At 36.1% G+C, this 16,669-nt stretch overlaps 1 protein-coding gene across 1 annotated transcript in view; it reads left to right on the top strand.

The window, feature by feature from the left end:
• Window positions 1–348: 348 nt before the first annotated feature.
• Window positions 349–16,669, top strand: part of NRDE2 (NRDE-2, necessary for RNA interference, domain containing) — a gene marked incomplete at its 5' end in the record, with an annotated part of 27,041 nt that continues 10,720 nt past the window's right edge. The window contains 9 exons of the mRNA XM_010080553.1: window positions 349–457; window positions 2,456–2,680; window positions 4,750–4,899; window positions 6,367–6,829; window positions 7,006–7,408; window positions 11,040–11,173; window positions 13,328–13,448; window positions 15,467–15,642; window positions 16,345–16,661. Of these exons, the coding sequence (XP_010078855.1) occupies window positions 349–457; window positions 2,456–2,680; window positions 4,750–4,899; window positions 6,367–6,829; window positions 7,006–7,408; window positions 11,040–11,173; window positions 13,328–13,448; window positions 15,467–15,642; window positions 16,345–16,661 (2,098 nt within the window). The remainder of the gene's footprint in view (window positions 458–2,455; window positions 2,681–4,749; window positions 4,900–6,366; window positions 6,830–7,005; window positions 7,409–11,039; window positions 11,174–13,327; window positions 13,449–15,466; window positions 15,643–16,344; window positions 16,662–16,669) is intronic.

Below are 16,669 nucleotides of genomic sequence, written 5' to 3'. Positions count from 1 at the left end.
TATATGGTAAAAATTAATATTGGATGGTTTGGATTTTTAAAAAATATATAGCAGTGTATAAAACATCTGCTTTCAGTATGAACTTTAAAGTATTATTATAATAGCAGGGTTTTTAAAGCTTAGATTGATAACAGGGGATGATTCCAGCTCCTAAATACTTTATCTGATTAAAACCTAGTGTTCTGATAAATGGAAATTACATGGACTGCCTTCCGATATGCTCAATTATTACACATGACAAAGTGATATTTGCTGCGAATTTAGCTGTCTACTGACTAGATTAACTCCCAACTTTAAAAAGCACAGAAAGCTAATTTATACTGATGTCACACTTTTATTTACTTGCAGAGTTGGACTGGCTTAGTAACCGAAGCTTTTCTACAGAAGATGCGCTATTACTGCATAAGCGCACTACAGAAGTTACAAATCTCATCTCTGAAAAATCACCACTAATAAGGTAGAATATACTTTAATACCTTTTAAAATAGCCTCTTTCTTATGTCCTGCTTATTTTTTGTTATCTGAGATAAAAATCAGGAGCTTTTAGGGCTGCTTTTCATTCCATTGTTCAGTATTTAAAAAGGTCTGACCTGAGTCATATATAAAAGTATGAATAAGGCTTCCATGTCCTTTAACTTAAAATAATGAGAAGTTATACTTGTGCAATTACATTCCCATTTTATTTTTCTCACAGCTGCATTTAAATCATTGTTATTTTGGAATGGAAAGGGAACTGAATGATCATGACTCTTCATTAGCTTTTCAAAGTCCTAAGTGACCCTTGAAATTATGTAAAGATTAAGTGTAATCTTTGAACTGCTTTTCACAGAGAAATCACAATCAGCCATTTCACAGTCAAGTTTTTTACTTTTTAAGAAGGAGTTGAAGATGTGAATTAATTAAATGTTACATGTATCAGGTTGTCCGGCTGTGTAGACCATGCTGATCATGTATTCTTTTACAAAAATGAGCTGTAAGCAGCCCTGTTTGCTTAAGAACTAGTTTTAATACCTTCACTAAAATAGTTGCTATACGTGGTATTTCTATATGATAATTAATGCTTAATAATTAGTTGAATCAAGTTGCAGTAGCCACGTTCAAAAACTTGTAACTTTTAATTTGATATAAGTTCCTGTGTTTACGATGACTGTTGGTGGTCATGGTAGAGAATATCTTTTTAATGACAATCACACCTGAATACATCTTTTTGTGTACTTATTTTTACATCTACATGCATTGTATGATTGAAATGCAATCACTGTTCTGTTTATCAGACATATTCTGCTTATATTTCTTCAAAGCTTTTCAGGACTTTAATGTCATGAAGGTGAGGAATTTACAAGTTACTATTCAGATAGAATGACACAGGAAATCCACCATATTTCATTAATCTTTGAAAAAGAATTTGCCAAAAAATAGTGTACTGAGAAATGTTTGATCTTTTTGCCTATTACTGGGGTACATTCTCAGTTCAATCAAAGCTAACTACTCCAACGTAGTTGGTGTTTTTTGGGGGCTTTTGGTTTGGGAGAGTCTGTGTGTCTTTGTTTTAAAGGCCCGATAATGGTTCTTCCATAGCTTCTTTTGTCTTGGTGTTCTTAAATAAATTGTATAAGATTATTTTCTGAGGTGCCTTGCTTCTGAAACATTGTATTTTCTTTTATTGACGTATTAAGAATATTCAAGACTTGTCACTCCTTTCTCTTATTGAAAGATTCCAGAAAAACTGGAATTTGTGCTTTAATTAAGGGTTAGAGGAGACCTCTGTTATTTCAGTCAATCATTAAGTATGGGAGTGTATGTAGTATGTATAATCACATACCTGTGTTTTGTCAAAACTATCTGGATTCTGTGTGATCTCTCTGTAAGTCAGTTGTCTTTTGCATGTAGTGTTTGTTATTGTATTATGTTGTAACATTAATTCAGTAGTCATCAAAAATTGTTCTTTGAGAGATGAGACTTGAATACCTAATCTGAAGTTATTTTTGAAGTATGTTTTTGATATTTCTTATGTAAATTACAAAGAAACAAGGAAAAGAAAGTGCAGACTTTTTTCTTTTGCAGGTCACCCTGAAAGATTTCTCATTCTTTTAGCTTGACCTAAGTTGTCTTAGCAAAGATAGGAAATTTTATCAGTCAGATTGGTCATTTTACTTAATTTGGCAATGATAACAAGTGGATGCTTATATAGATCACACATCAAAATGCCTTTGACAATTAAAACTTTAAGACTGGTTGTCAATAATTCCAGCAGCTGAAAAATATAGTTATTATTTAATGCATATTTATATCATTTTCATTGTATGTGTTGCTGCTAAATCTCTTCTCCGAAAATACCGGGAGCATAAAGGTATAGGGTAAAATAACTGTGAACTTTCTTATGGTGATATTTCTTTACAGTTTTACTACTTAGATATATAGGTGTATATAAATATATGTACTTGCTTCCAAGCAGGACTACTTCAAGATCAGAGTTGTCAGGGGAAAGTGATACAGATGAGAGTCTGAAACAGTCCAGTAAGAAAAGGAAAAAGAAAAAGAAAACACATCACCACTATAAGAAGGCAAAAAAGAAAACCAAAGGGGATTCTAGTAGCAGCGAATCAGACCTGGACACTAAGCACAGCAAGGACAAAGCCTCAAGAAGTGGCAGAAATCACGAAAAGGAAGCAGCAGCAAAGTATGTATTTATTAATACTGTGCCAGATGTAAATTCGTTGTGTTCTTGTATTTGTCTCTTCAGCTTCTTGAATTAGTCTTGCCAGTGGTGGGTAATTTTTTTCTAAGCTGTATATGATAAACCTGCATTCAAAGCAATGGAAATAGAATTAGAAACACTTGCTTAATCATATCTGAAAAACTCTGACTAAAATATTCTGTGAAGTACTGTTCTGCAGAACAAAGCATGGTGTGGTGGTAATGAAATGTATTTTCAAAGACATGTAGAGGTTTATGTTGAGTTTTTGTAAACATCTTGTTTCCTTTCATGGATCTTTGATTTACTGTGAGAGTTCTGAGAGGGATTGCATTAAAAGTTATTCTTAATTACTGCAGAAGTCTTAACATACAGCTGTGTTTGCCTTGTGATATAACTTCCTCCTCACAGAGTTAACATTTCTTTTTCTTTTCATATTAAGACAGAGTTTGTTGTGTGATTTAATATTTATGTCCATCCATTTATTGCTCTATGCTGTGTGCTTCATACTTCTTGCTCATGGTACATCTCGATGAATATTTGAACAATTGAAATTGTTTTGATAGATCTTTTTTGATAATTCCAGGAGCTCTGAAGTATTATGTAATTAGTGGAGGTGTCATTTTCAGATGGAACAAGATAATAGGTATCTAGTGACTAGCATGAACTTTGAGCAGTAAAAGAAGTTCTGTGAACACACCGAGTATTCAGGTTTGGCATATTTATCTGTGCTTTTCTCAGTCTGTTGGTTTTTCATAATTTCATTCTGAGTGGCCCAATGTAACTGGCTCCATAAGTTACCTTTCACTGTTTCTCATCATGTTTGCTAGTTTGAGCGTCCATTTTGCCTCTCTAATTCCCTAGTTCCTGTTTTTTCTTTAGCATCAGCAGCTCTGGCTCTAATTCACAGCACTGCCGCTGCTGCTGGGCACAGGGTGACGATTTGGTGACTTTGAGGAATTGTTGTTACAGCTGAGTGTAGTCCAGGCAGTAAGTTTCCCCCAGTTTACTGCTTTTCCCAAGGCAGGTTTACCAAGAGCTGAGAGCATAGGCTTGTGGGCAGGTGTCTATTCCAAGAGCTCTTAATGTTGTTTCCCTGTGAAGAACAGCAGTGGTACTAGAGGAGTTGTCCTCACTTCCTCCAATGTGAAGACTGGGTTGTTGGCTTGTTGTGGCGGCGAAGGCTTACTTGGCTGTGAGGAAGCACAGTAAAAATAATTCAGATGTTAACACCATTCTGCTCTGCCCAGTCATTCTTGTCTTTGCTAGAAGAGTGTCTGGTCTGGATGTAATGGACTTATGTGCTGAACCTGGTTCATCACCTGTTTGCTAGGCTGGGTCAGCCGGCCAGTGCTTTGCCTAAATGGAAGGGTTGAAGTTCTTTCAGGGTGTCTATTTTCACTTCTTTCCGTAAATGGTTGATACTGAGAAAACACTGAGTTTTCATGAGGCAGTTTTTGAAATCTGAACCACAAAATTGCTCTAAATGCAATAGGTCTTGTGAAATTTTAGAAAGCTTCTCAAGAGTGTAAAACTCATTACTAAGTTACGTATTTGTAACATGACCTCAGATTGGAAGTTCAGTTTGGAGGCAGGTGCCGGTTTCCACCTAAGTTCATTTGTAGAACTATAATCCATAAAGCACTCTGCACGCTATTTTGTCAAATGCATGGGCATAATTACAGCTAATCAATATAATCTTACAGATTATACTCTTCCAGTAAGATGCTACAACTAAGAAAAACAAAAGCAAATTTTAAAAGTAGTAATAGATGGCTGTTAGATTATAGTTTATATTATTTATTTTTTTATTACCTTTCATAATCCTAAATCCAATTTTTGGAAGTGCAAGGAGTGTTTTGTTTCAGTTGTCCTATTAGTGTATTGCTAGTTGTTTCTTTCCTAGTGTGTGACTGACTTTGCAATGATGGATCATGTGCCATGACTTTGAGTAAATTAAATTATTATGAACTACAGAAATGCAATATTTCCTGGGTTTTGTAAATGCTGAATGTATTCACCAATGTTTAGAATATACTTCTCCTTTTCTTCAGTCTAGATAAGAAAACATCAGATCTTACCAGCAATCGCTTTGTTTGGCTTGATGATATCCAAGCTTTCACAGCAGAAACCTTCAGAATAGACAAGAAACCAGACCCTGCAAACTGGGCCTACAAATCCCTATATCGAGGGGACATAGCAAGGTACAATATGTTGGTTTCTCTCGGTATTCAAACTATCACAGAGTCACTATCTTGAGATTCATTAACTTGAGTCTGGCTATGAAATTTTTATGTAGAACATGAGAAAATAAGAGAACTGAATGGTTTTATTACTTTTCATTGGGCAGAAATATTTTAAAATGCGAAAGATGCCATAAAATAATGGGAATAAAGTGCATTATTTAAATTTTTTTGTAAAAACATTCTCTCTGTAGTGCATGTGAACTTGTAGAACTGCCATATGGAGGTGGCAGCATGGGATTGATGCAAAAGCATGATTTTGAGGTCAGAAATCCTAGGTTCTGTTAACATCACTTTGGGCAAGTGCCTCTTGATCTCCATTTTTCTGTTACTGTGTCTGAAAGGGAAATTAAGGTACTGAGTATTTAATATGAGATTTGGCAAGAGATTTACTTACTTGAATAGTTTGATATCCTTGCAGAAAATGGGTACAGATATTTTCTTAGCAAACAAATTCTGTGTTAGATCACCCAGCTGTTGTACCAAAGGGTATCTATCTTATGCATTGCTGCATTCATATTGCTTTATATGAAACTGCATATGTAACATCCTTGGGTTATTGGTACTATGATGGTGCTTCAGAACATTTCCCCGCATTAATGGAGAAGCCCATCTCAAGGAGCCTATGCTGGGCTTGTGTATTATGTATGTACACTTACTTCTTGATGTTCTCAAGGAAAATTGTTTACTATACATAAAAAGTAATTATTTGTGGAGGAGGGAGGAATTATCGGTTTTATTTTTGTAATGTATACAACTTTGCAGTAAAATTACCTGGTTATCATCCATTACAATTTTCTTCCGCCTTTGGATTGTCAGCTATTGTTTGAGATGAAAAGTGTTATTTTAGCACTGCATGTCACTATGTCTGCCACTGAAATTATATTCTTGGTAATATTTTAAGAAGGTATTTTCCTTTCTTAATCCATAGGATTATTGTGGCCTTTATGAACCTGGTCTCTCTTTCCTCTCCACCTCCTCACCCATTTCTTGGCATATAAAATGGATAGAGGCTTAGGGATACAGAAAGATATTACTGGACTGAACTACTGATGTCTGATTTTTCAGTTTAAAATAGTCTAATCTAAATAGCCTTAAATAACGCTGTCTGTTGTTCTTTCTCCAGGATTGTCTACATGTCTTGAAATGATAGGAGGAAAAAAATTTTTTTCTTTTGCTGAGTATGACAGATACTGTTGAACTCAGAAGAGGCTTAGTATGATAATTAAAGTTTTGATGGCACTGAAAAAATATGTAAATTGAAGTCTTAAGGAGAAGATTACCAGGTTCTTACACTTTTGAAGGTTTATGCATACCTTATTTGGATCAATTTGAATTAAAGTACTTCTTCCATGCTTTCTTTGAAAAAGGAGGTATCTTTTCTAATGTGTATTTTAGAAGATGTTTAATTGTATTTTTCCTTCTAAGATATAAAAGGAGAGGAGAGTCCTGTCTTGGCATAGATGCAAAGAAACAGTGTATAATTTGGGACAGTTCTACATCAAAAAGGAAGCAATTACAGAGGCGACCTGAGCGCTACTTCACAAAGAACAACGTGAAGATTCTGAACACAGATGGGATTCCTGTTTGCAAGAAGAGTTCTCCGTCTGAGCCAACTGCTTTTATACCAGTTTTCCAAATGGAAGCTGATGATCCTTCTGACACAACGGAGGTAAATCCTCTTGGGATTTATGATCCTTCAACTACAGTGTGGCTACAAGGAAAAGAGGGCAAGAGTGCAGACTATGAGCCTGCAAGCATGCAGCAAGCAACTCAGGAGCCTGGGATAAACATTAGCTCCATTCTAATGACAAAAGTGGAAGAACATAACAAGAAGGTCAGAGAAAACCCAAGAGATATTAATGCTTGGATGGAATTTGTTTCTTTTCAGGTATGTGTTCTGACAGACCTGGTTGCTTATTATAAGTAATGAATACATGGTTTCATTTATTTATGACTGTGTGTCTTCTGTTGGTGAAGAATGAGCTGTTAATTCATCTTCATGAACATCAGCATTCTTCTCCTGATCCTTCCTAATGTTGTAATGATTTTTCTTTTTGTTTTAAGGATGAATTAATGAGAGGACCTAGCCCTTATGCCTGTAAGGGAGAGCAGGAAGTGAGAAGAAAATCACTGAAGTTAATCTTAGAAAAGAAACTGGCTATTTTAGAGAGGGCAATTGAAAGCAATCCAAGTAATGTTGATCTGAAACTTGCCAGGCTGAAGCTTTGCACAGAATTCTGGGAGCCACCAGCTGTGATCAAAGAATGGCAGAAGCTAATTTTCTTACATCCCAATAATCCAGAGCTGTGGAAGAAATATCTCCTGTTCTGTCAAAGTCAGTTCACTACCTTTTCTGTTTCAAAAGTCAATAGTCTCTATGGAAAATGTTTGACTACATTGTCAGCTGTACGGGATGGCAGCATGGTATCACATCCTCTACTGCCTGGCACAGAAGAAGCTATGCTAGGTAAGGTTCCTCCTATTTCATGTTATGGTCAGATAGTCTTCATAGGAGTTGACAACATTCTCTATAAGAATAGACTTTTCTATGTATTACGGGAAGTTTTTATTCTCTTCAGTATGCCTGGCATCCTGATTTCTTAGCTGAGAATTGAAGCAGATATTCCAACCAAATATGGATACAGCAGATACTTTTCTTCCTCAGGAGAGTTTGTGATAAAACATCCAGTAAAGTCTAATGTACTGACCAGTTTTCAGTACAAATGTCAAGGCTGGAGAATTGCAACCAACAGCCAAGAGATGTGCTTTTATCTTTGAAAAATGTTGATTAAAAATAAAAAAAAGGGTTGACTTATGAAAGAAACAATCAGCTCTTGTTCAAAGGATTTATGGTTAATTGCTTTAATCCAGAAAAGAGACATGGGAAGTCTGATGTGAAATTTTCTTGAGCCATCCCAGTTCATAGATGGAGAGTTCTAAACTGTAATACCCTGTGATCATGCCTTTTGTGTTTATTGTATGCATGTATCTACCACTTATAATTTATTATATAATCATCCCTGGAAGGAAAATTAGTCAGATGGTTAGGACGCTGGATGGACTGGATCCAGGGAAGAAACGACTTCATGCTCAGTTCTGGCATGGGTTTTAAATTTATTTGGAGCTAAATGACTTAACCTATCCCATTTCAATTTTGCTTCTTTACTTCAGGGGGTCATTGGGATTATTAATCTATGAATACACTGAGGAGGGGGAAATATTAGTGCCACCATGAATATGCTTGGGTTTTTTTTTTTCCTTTTAAAATTTGTTTTATGTCTAGAGGAGACTACTATGAAGCAGTCCACATTTCTTCATGTGTGGCATAGTCCAAGGAACCTCTATTTTTATCCAAGTCCCATAACTGCTGTTTGAGCCATGATGCTGTTATGCAATATCAAGCCTGGACTTATAGATTGAGATGCTGGGTTACAAATTAGTTTCAGGTTTTCACATCTCTTACGGCCTTTGGTTGATTCATCTTGGATCAAGCACTGGAAAAAGTGCTGTAAAGGAAAAATTGTGTGCTGGAAGGTGAATATTGTACTGCCTGACAGCTTCTAGTTGCTTCTACTGTCTGATTTCCAGCACTTCAGTCACTTTGTACGATAACCACAATGAAGGATTCTAAGGCCAAATGTTTTATTCAGCATCTGTTTTTTAAAACAGGAAGGTTTGACTTTTATTTTGTTTCCCTGCACAAAATATATTTGATTCATTAAATACTGTTTGTCAACTGCTATGAGAAATTTTGTTTTTTTAATGGAGGTCCTTTAAGTAGTTAACTATATTAAATTGATTGGTATTTTTCAAAATACTTGTTTGCTGGCAATATCTATAGGTTAAAATGAAAATGAACTCAACTTTGTTTGTGTTTCTGTTCCACCCTTGATGTCTTGTTGTTCTGTACTAAGACTAGTGATTTGTTTATGGACGCTGTTGGTTTTGGCTTGGGTTCCCCCCTGCCCCCTTTGGACTTCAAATAATAGATAGGTAGGAGTGGAGAAATTTCCAGTGGGGAGACTTCTTGATCTGAGACTTTTTTTTTTTAATGACTCAACTATCTAATTCTTGGGCTGAATTTGAACTATCAGTGTACTTATTAGGAAGATTACCAAATTGTTTGTTAAGATAGATATATACAAAGAGTTTCAAAAATTGTGAGATGAGTAGCAGTGTAGATGTCTGGTAGGCTTGTATCTTCAGCTTTTGATCCTTGCTGATGACAGACTGTTAAGAGCTAATTTCAAATAGGGGCAGACTGTGCCATCTAGTGTTCGATTGACAACACAGTAATATCTGCTTGGAAATAGGTGGGTGTTTTAAAAAAAAAATTAAGAAAGCAGGTATAAAATAATTTTAAATTATAGATCAGTTTTAACTTAAATTTTGAGATAACAATTCATAATATTTTTACATTTACTAGACTGTTAATGTAAAGCAGATGAAGGTAAGCACTCTCAAATTTTGATGTGGAAGGCAGTCCTGTTTTTCCAATTACACCTACTGGTTAGGGAGAAACACCCTTATCTTTTAGGTCAGTTCAGCTGCAGAAGTGACTTAACATCATGGACTGAATTAAGTATGCATTTGTGCTGTTTTCAGCTTATACCACTAAGAAAATGCTGATCTTTGCATTTCTTCAAATATCTTTTTCTTTTTTATCATGCAGAAGATCTTATGCCATAATTTATTTTTGGCTCCAGTTTGGCAGCAAGTTCTGATGAGATATTCTCTACATTCAGACTATTTTAATCAAAGTTCATCTGTCTGAAGCTGAGAAACTAGGAGAGAACAACTTTTTTCAGTGTTGGTCGGACACAGTGCCTAAATTGGCTAAATGCTTTTGGAAGATTCTATTACATACTTAAACATACTTTTTGTTGTTTAAGTATCTTCAGAAATCTCTGAGTCTTTGTTATCAGAAACAATCACTGACTTTGCAGGAAAATGGGATGAAATGCCTAGTTTGGATATTCTAGCTGAATTAAAATTTTTATGTGCATATATCTGATGTAAATTTGAATATGGGTAAAAGGAGTAAATGATTTGCCACTTCTTAGTATTAAAAAGTGAGATGGTCATTCGCAGCAATTAATGCTGACCTATGTTGTTACATGTCACTTAAATAATTTGATTGTTTAAAACCCTCCAAAACCAATGGGTGTAGTGAAGAAAAAATAGTGTCTGAAAAACTGTTCTGAAAATTGAGTTAAGTCTTGATTTATGGGTTTGGGGTTTTTTTTTTGCAAGCAGGTTAAGGTTATGATTTAAAGCAATTTGATTTTTGAAGCCACTGTTTTGTTAAGACTTGAGTGTAATTTAAAGTGATGGAATATCTCTGAAATGTCCATGAACTGCCTAGTAACAGAGGTGTTTATAATACCTAGTGTTATCTCTTTCATTTAAGACTCTTGTTGCAAATATATAGGTAGAAAAACTGGGGCTTTGCTTCCCTTTTTAAGCTGAGACTTGAGGCTGAGTGTGTAGTAGGGATATGGCAGTGATTACAGAAATAATCACTCGTTGAAGAGCAAGGGATTGAACTCTACTTTCAAGCAGGAATACTTTGACCAAAAGACCGGACTTCTCTTAACTGAGTTCTTATGTAAAGGAAAAGAAAATGGGAATGACAGTTGGAATGAAAATGATATATTATCAATGTATCACTAATACAACTATCTCATGTGTAAATGAGGCAAAAAGGATTTTTGTTGTAATCACTTACTGTGTGTATTGCAATGATGCCCAGCATCTTCAAAGAGGTCTTTAACTGACTCTGGAAGATGTTGGGTAAAGTGAAATTGAGACCATTACATGTAACTTTTATTTATCAACAAAGACAGTGCACGTATGGCATGAATAAAAAGTCTTCCCTTTGGCGCATTTAAAGTGGGAGATCTTAAAGTTAATTAAACTACAACAATTTTGACATGCATTTATGCTAGTTACTCCTTGTGTTTTGGATTTTGGTGCTATTCCAAAACAGTTCTGCTCTGTGGCACTTCATATATGTCTTTTGTATGTTTGTGGGCTGTAATAAAATACTTTGCAACAAAATTTATTTGAAATACTAAAATTTTATCTTTGCTTTACAGCTATATTTATTCAGCAGTGCCACTTTCTGAGACAGGCTGGCCATTCTGAGAGAGCAGTGTCTTTGTTTCAGGCTCTGATTGACTTCACCTTCTTTAAACCTGACAGCGTAAAAGATCTGCCAACAAGGGGACAGGTAACAATTTCCATTTAAATGAGTATATGGCCTTGTGCATTACAGAGAATGCTGTAACAGAGAAATGTTGGTGAATTTTTAAGGACATAGGGAAATACTTTGAATTGCAACTTTGCAGTTTTTCAAGGTGATGCTTGCATTGGAAAAATGCTTGTAGGTCCTCTGGAACTACATGCCAAATGGCTGCTTCTACTGTATGTAATAGAAGTGTGATAACCAGTTATTTCATGTTTTTTTATTTTTTTTAACTAATTAAAGATGGAAAAAAAAGATCTGGCTGACCAGTGTCTGTGTCTAGTTAGCACTTCCCCTGTTTTTTTTCCCCAAAACTGCAGTTGTTTTATTGCTGTGTGTGGAGAAAGCTGATAGGACCTATAATCTCTCCGTTCCAGACAGTTCTTGCAAACGTTTCTTAAGTTCTCCATTATCTGTTGTTTTCAGTAATTCTCTGATGGTGTTAGGAACACCTTCATGCTTTAAAGTATCTTTTATTTGACCCATGAGATTGCATTCAGTTTATTCTGTTAAAGTACTAAGTCACTTTTTTTCTTGATTTGCTCGGGACAATGTTGGGCTTGCACCCCAACACTAATCAGTAAGTGAATATTTAGAGGGGGCTGCTGCCATCATCCCACTGAATTATTGGGAGCTGCCTCCTTTTTAATGAGTGGTAGGGAGGGTCACCAGTTAGGCAGCTGGGCTACTTCAGAGGGCAGAAATTGGACTTCTGTCTCCTACCTCACCTTCTTCCCCAGCAACTGCTACTGAGACTCCATTTATTGCTCTCTAGATTAATGCTGTTACCCACCAATACAGCGATCTTGTCATTTAAATAATAGTGTTGTCCTCTTAAAAAGCCAGAAGTTTAGAGTTGAATCATAATTATCTTGTAGGATGAGAGATTTGGTATGGTTATACAGATAATGCTTGAATTATACTTCCAGTCATTTGAAAAACTGCAAGATGATTATCTGTGGTGTTTAAAAATTCTTTAAAAAGCGGGACGGAAAGGAACTTCAGTTTAAAAGGATAGTGTTTGGGTTGGAAGGTGTAGTTCTTAAAAATAGGAAAATGCGAGATTAACAGCTGATCGCACATTCTGCCCTCTTACAGAAGTGTTATGACTCAGTCTTGAATTATTTGTTTCTGTACTGTTTTCACAGTTCATTTTCTCACTTGGAGCAAAGAATAAATCCATGAGGAGCAGAATTAGATTTTTGCAGTTGCTTTAAGCCCTGCATTTTCTGATATGTTGATGCTTGATTTTTCTTAGAGTAAATTTTAATGTTAATATTTGTATTAACAGTCACATCTCTATATCCAAACCAAGGTTTGGTACACAGCAGAAGCATATAATAGGAGAGAAATGGTCATTAGAGCTTAGTATACACAAGGCGGGGGAGGAATTAATGAATCTAAAGGTGACAGGTTGCATACAGGCAGTGACAAAGTCATGACTAGAACCTTGGACTTCTGGTTCACTGGAAAGTGCCCTGAAGTTGCTGACCACCCTGAAACCTGAGAGATGAAGGGCTTTACTGATCTTTTCCTCTTGTCCTCAGTCCAGTCATATTTCTGTCCAACTCTAACATTTTGATTTCACCGTAGGTGTATGATTGTCTGAGTTGTCATTCCATTAGCCAAATTCTTCATGATCCCATGGAAGATAGGGAGGAGGGTAGATTTGGTTTCTGAAAGCCACATCTTGGGGACTTTGGGTCTGAATAGGACATCTGGCACAAAAGTATTTTCCTTTCTTTAAAGCCTAATACCTTTTAAAAACAATCCTTATATTAATGAGAAGAGCTGATGACAGTCCTGCTGTGCCACAGACGTAATCGAGTCATAGAATCATAGAATGGTTTGGGTTGGAAGGGACCTTAAAGATCATCTAGTTCCAACCTGTCTGCCATGGGCAGGGACACTTTCTACTGGAGCAGGTTGCGCAAAGCCTCATCCAACCTGGGCTGAAGTGTACTCAGTTGTTTCTGCTGATTCTTAAACAGCATCTAAGGTTTTCAGATACAGAAGTTGCACCCAGATAAGTGATTGTAGGGTCTGGAAAAACTAAGTTGACCCAGGTAGTGTCTGTACAACAGCAAAAATTATTTTTGTTATATGTTTTGTTTTGGTTCCCCCTGCACAAAACAACAGGTGGAATTCTTTGAACCCTTTTGGGATAGTGGAGAACCACGAATTGGAGAAAAAGGAGCAAGAGGCTGGAAAGCATGGATGCATCAACAAGAAAAGGGTGGCTGGGTTGCTCTTAAGCCTGGTATGCCTGTGTCTGTATGTGTAGTTGTATGTCCATATGTTCTTCTAAATGTTTTGATTAGAATGATACAAGCTGTTTCTTGCCGTGTTTTTGCATACAAATTTTAAAAAATATTTACCAAGATTAAGTATATCACACTTCACAGGGAAGAGCACGTGTTGAGTGTTGTATGTATGATATTGTTTATGGAATACTGTTGTTGTTCCTAGGGATGAGAATGGAGAGGATGGCATATCCTCGTGTGCTGAAAAGGCTAAAGGTGTGAGTACTTGGTTGAGACCTATGCCCATCTGAAGTGGAAGGAAGCTTCTTCCCTTAAGACTCTTTCATCATATTGGTAGACTCAGTGGGATTATAGTATTAGATGATAGTTGCATCAAGGATTCCTAGCTTAATGATTCTATTTGTAGAACCAGATTTTGGTGCCTCATAGCAAATATACAGTAGAAATAGGAGGGAAACCTTTCTCTATGTGATGCAGAAAACAAGGGAATTGCGTCTTTACTTGGCTGGAGTGCTTCTGGGTGAGCAGAAAATGCCTCGCTGCTGTTTAGTCCCACCTTGTCTTCTGGTCTACAATGTTTCCTTTAATGCCAAGGACTACTTCTCAAACAGATACATCTTGAAGGGAAGCAGGAGTCTGGAATGTGTCTGACCAAAGATGAGCTGTCTCTGCTTTTGCTGCTCCTGCTGCTGTAGCAACTCTAATGAAGCAAGTTTGGCTCTGCTTTTAGTAAACAAAGGAACTGAAAAATGTTCCTGCACTTCCCTTGCTGCTGGATTAAGATGGAATTTCCTTGGCCCTTAACTGAGGTCAGCAGTTCTGCTGCTGATGACTATAGACGTTTTGCCCACAAATTGAGAAGACTCAGTGTAGAGAAGAGGACCACTGCCAGTCTTAGGCAGGTCCAGCATGTATCGATGCTTTTCCCCATGTATGTAAAGCCCAAAAGTTCAGCTGCAATCTATAATCAAGTGTGATCTCTAAAACTGATTTTTTTTCAAACTTTGGTTAGATCGTGGAAATGCTGTTATTTTTCATAGGGTTGCTGACTAAAGGAGAGGCTATAGATCACAAAAAATGGAGAGAGAGTAAAAATCTTGCCACCACCTGTTTGTTTTATCTGAAACTTAAGAACAAGGAGTGTGAGTTTTTCACCTAGTTAATAGCAAATGTCAGGATCAAGAATTTGGAGGTGGTGTAGGAATGGCCTGATTTTTTTGTACTGAAAAAAATGGTGCAGGTAACCATAAATTTTGATACTATTTTTTTTCATCAACAACAAAAAAGAAAAAAATATTTGAAAAATCTCTACAAGCTTTCCTTTAGCCTACAGGTGCTCATCAGTTTCAGTACAGAATTAATATATTGCTGTCATAGGAAAAAGATGCTAATTGTATCTAATAGTCTGGAAAGATTGTCATAAAAGTGGGATGTAGTTAAGCACCTCCTTTTGTGTGTGTTTAGCTACATTCATTGTTTCAATTGCACATTAATTAAAATGCTGAAAATACTAGGTGTTTTAAAGCAACATTGCCAAGCTTGGTTTGCGATGTTTAGCGTTATAGTACTACTTTTTACTTACAGTGGCTTTCTCAAAATGTTTTATGCACATAAGTTTTCATAGAACACGCTCAGATTGTATGCCCAGGTATGAAGTGAATAACCTAAGTTGCACAAAAAGATGACTGACTCCTATCTCTTGTTTGCAATCTGCTGTTGATAAAAGAGGTCTACAGTCTGTCAGTGTTTTCTCCTCTGTGAGAAGGTTGGAGTGCTGATGCTGATTAACTGGTTCAAAAAGTTTGGAAACCTCCTACTCTTACAGAGTTGGTGTCAAAACCCAGAACTGTGATGTGGAAATTTTCAGCTCTGCCTTGTGTCTGTTTTATTAACACTGTATTTGTTTACATTTTAGAGTAGTTAAATTGTGTGTCAAGACTGGCCTTTGGGATTTGGTGGATTAAGTTTTCTGTAGTATTTTTTTTTGTGTGTGGGTGTCTTGATTTGATTTTAGATGATGATGATGAAGAAGAGATAGATGAGGATCAAGAAATAAAGGATAAAACTCTCCCCAAGTGGCATATTTGGTTGGATATTGAATATTCTCGTGAAGCAAGGCATTGGTTACCTTGGAGGCCAGACAAAACCAAGAAGGAAACTGAAGAAGATTGTGAAGATCCAGAAAGACAGGTCACTGTGATATCATCTCCTCGTGTTCTATTATAAGATAAATTTTCCATTAATTTGAATTCATTGCCAGTGGATATTTTAGAGGAGTAGTCCTTTTCTTAATTTGGAAAAAAAAATAATCTCTTTTTTGTTTGGAATCCAAAACTTACCTGAGATTTTTGTGCTGTGGCTTCAAAAATCCATGGGAAGCTCATGGTAAACTTTCAAAAGAACTGTAGGCAAATAGTCTGGATTTGCTGTTTTGCGATTTCTGTCATTTGTATGTGGAAATGTTGCAGAAATCAGTGTTTAACAAGATATGTGCATTAAATAAACAAAGGCTTTGTTGACTTCATGTCAGATGTTTTGTTTTTTTTCTTCTTGGTTGATAGGTCAAGTCAGACATTGATTTTCAAATAAAAATGTCTTAAATGGCTTAAGCAATAATATCTTTCTGACCTTCGTTGTATAGGTTTTCTGTGGAGGCCTTTGATACTCAAGGGCAAAGAAATCTCTTAAGAGCAAATTTACAGTCTGACTGGAAGAATGCATTGCTCGTTTAACTTGTCTATTTTTAATTTGAATGACATTCTGTTACCATTTAATAGTAATTTAAAATCTTTATTGACTTGAAAAGGTACTTTAATTACATAAATTACAGGTTTGCTAATTTTATTTGATTGTATAAATTAACAGAGTTTGTTTTAATTTGGATTTTTTTAGGTATTATTTGATGATCTCGGACCATCTTTAATCCAGCTTTCTAATCCAGATCTTCAATGTCAACTGCTGTACTCATTTTTGCAATTCCTGGGAGTTCCATGTACAAGTAAACTCTTTCCTTCCAACCTCTATATTGCCATGGATGAGAATAACATCTTTGACAGTGTGCTTTCTGATGAAAAACCACTGACTTCTGCTGATTTTCCACTTTCTGGATTCAACAGTATTGGTCATATGGACACGATACTACAAGCAAGACGTCACATAGGTCACTATAAAGAAGGAGAGGAGTTCTTACAGAATGTTTTTCATGTTCTATTCCTGC

The sequence above is a fragment of the Pterocles gutturalis genome, unplaced genomic scaffold, assembly GCF_000699245.1.
Source record: "Pterocles gutturalis isolate BGI_N339 unplaced genomic scaffold, ASM69924v1 scaffold22794, whole genome shotgun sequence".
Lineage (NCBI taxonomy): Eukaryota > Metazoa > Chordata > Aves > Pterocliformes > Pteroclidae > Pterocles > Pterocles gutturalis.
This window is presented reverse-complemented; position numbering and strand designations above follow the sequence as displayed.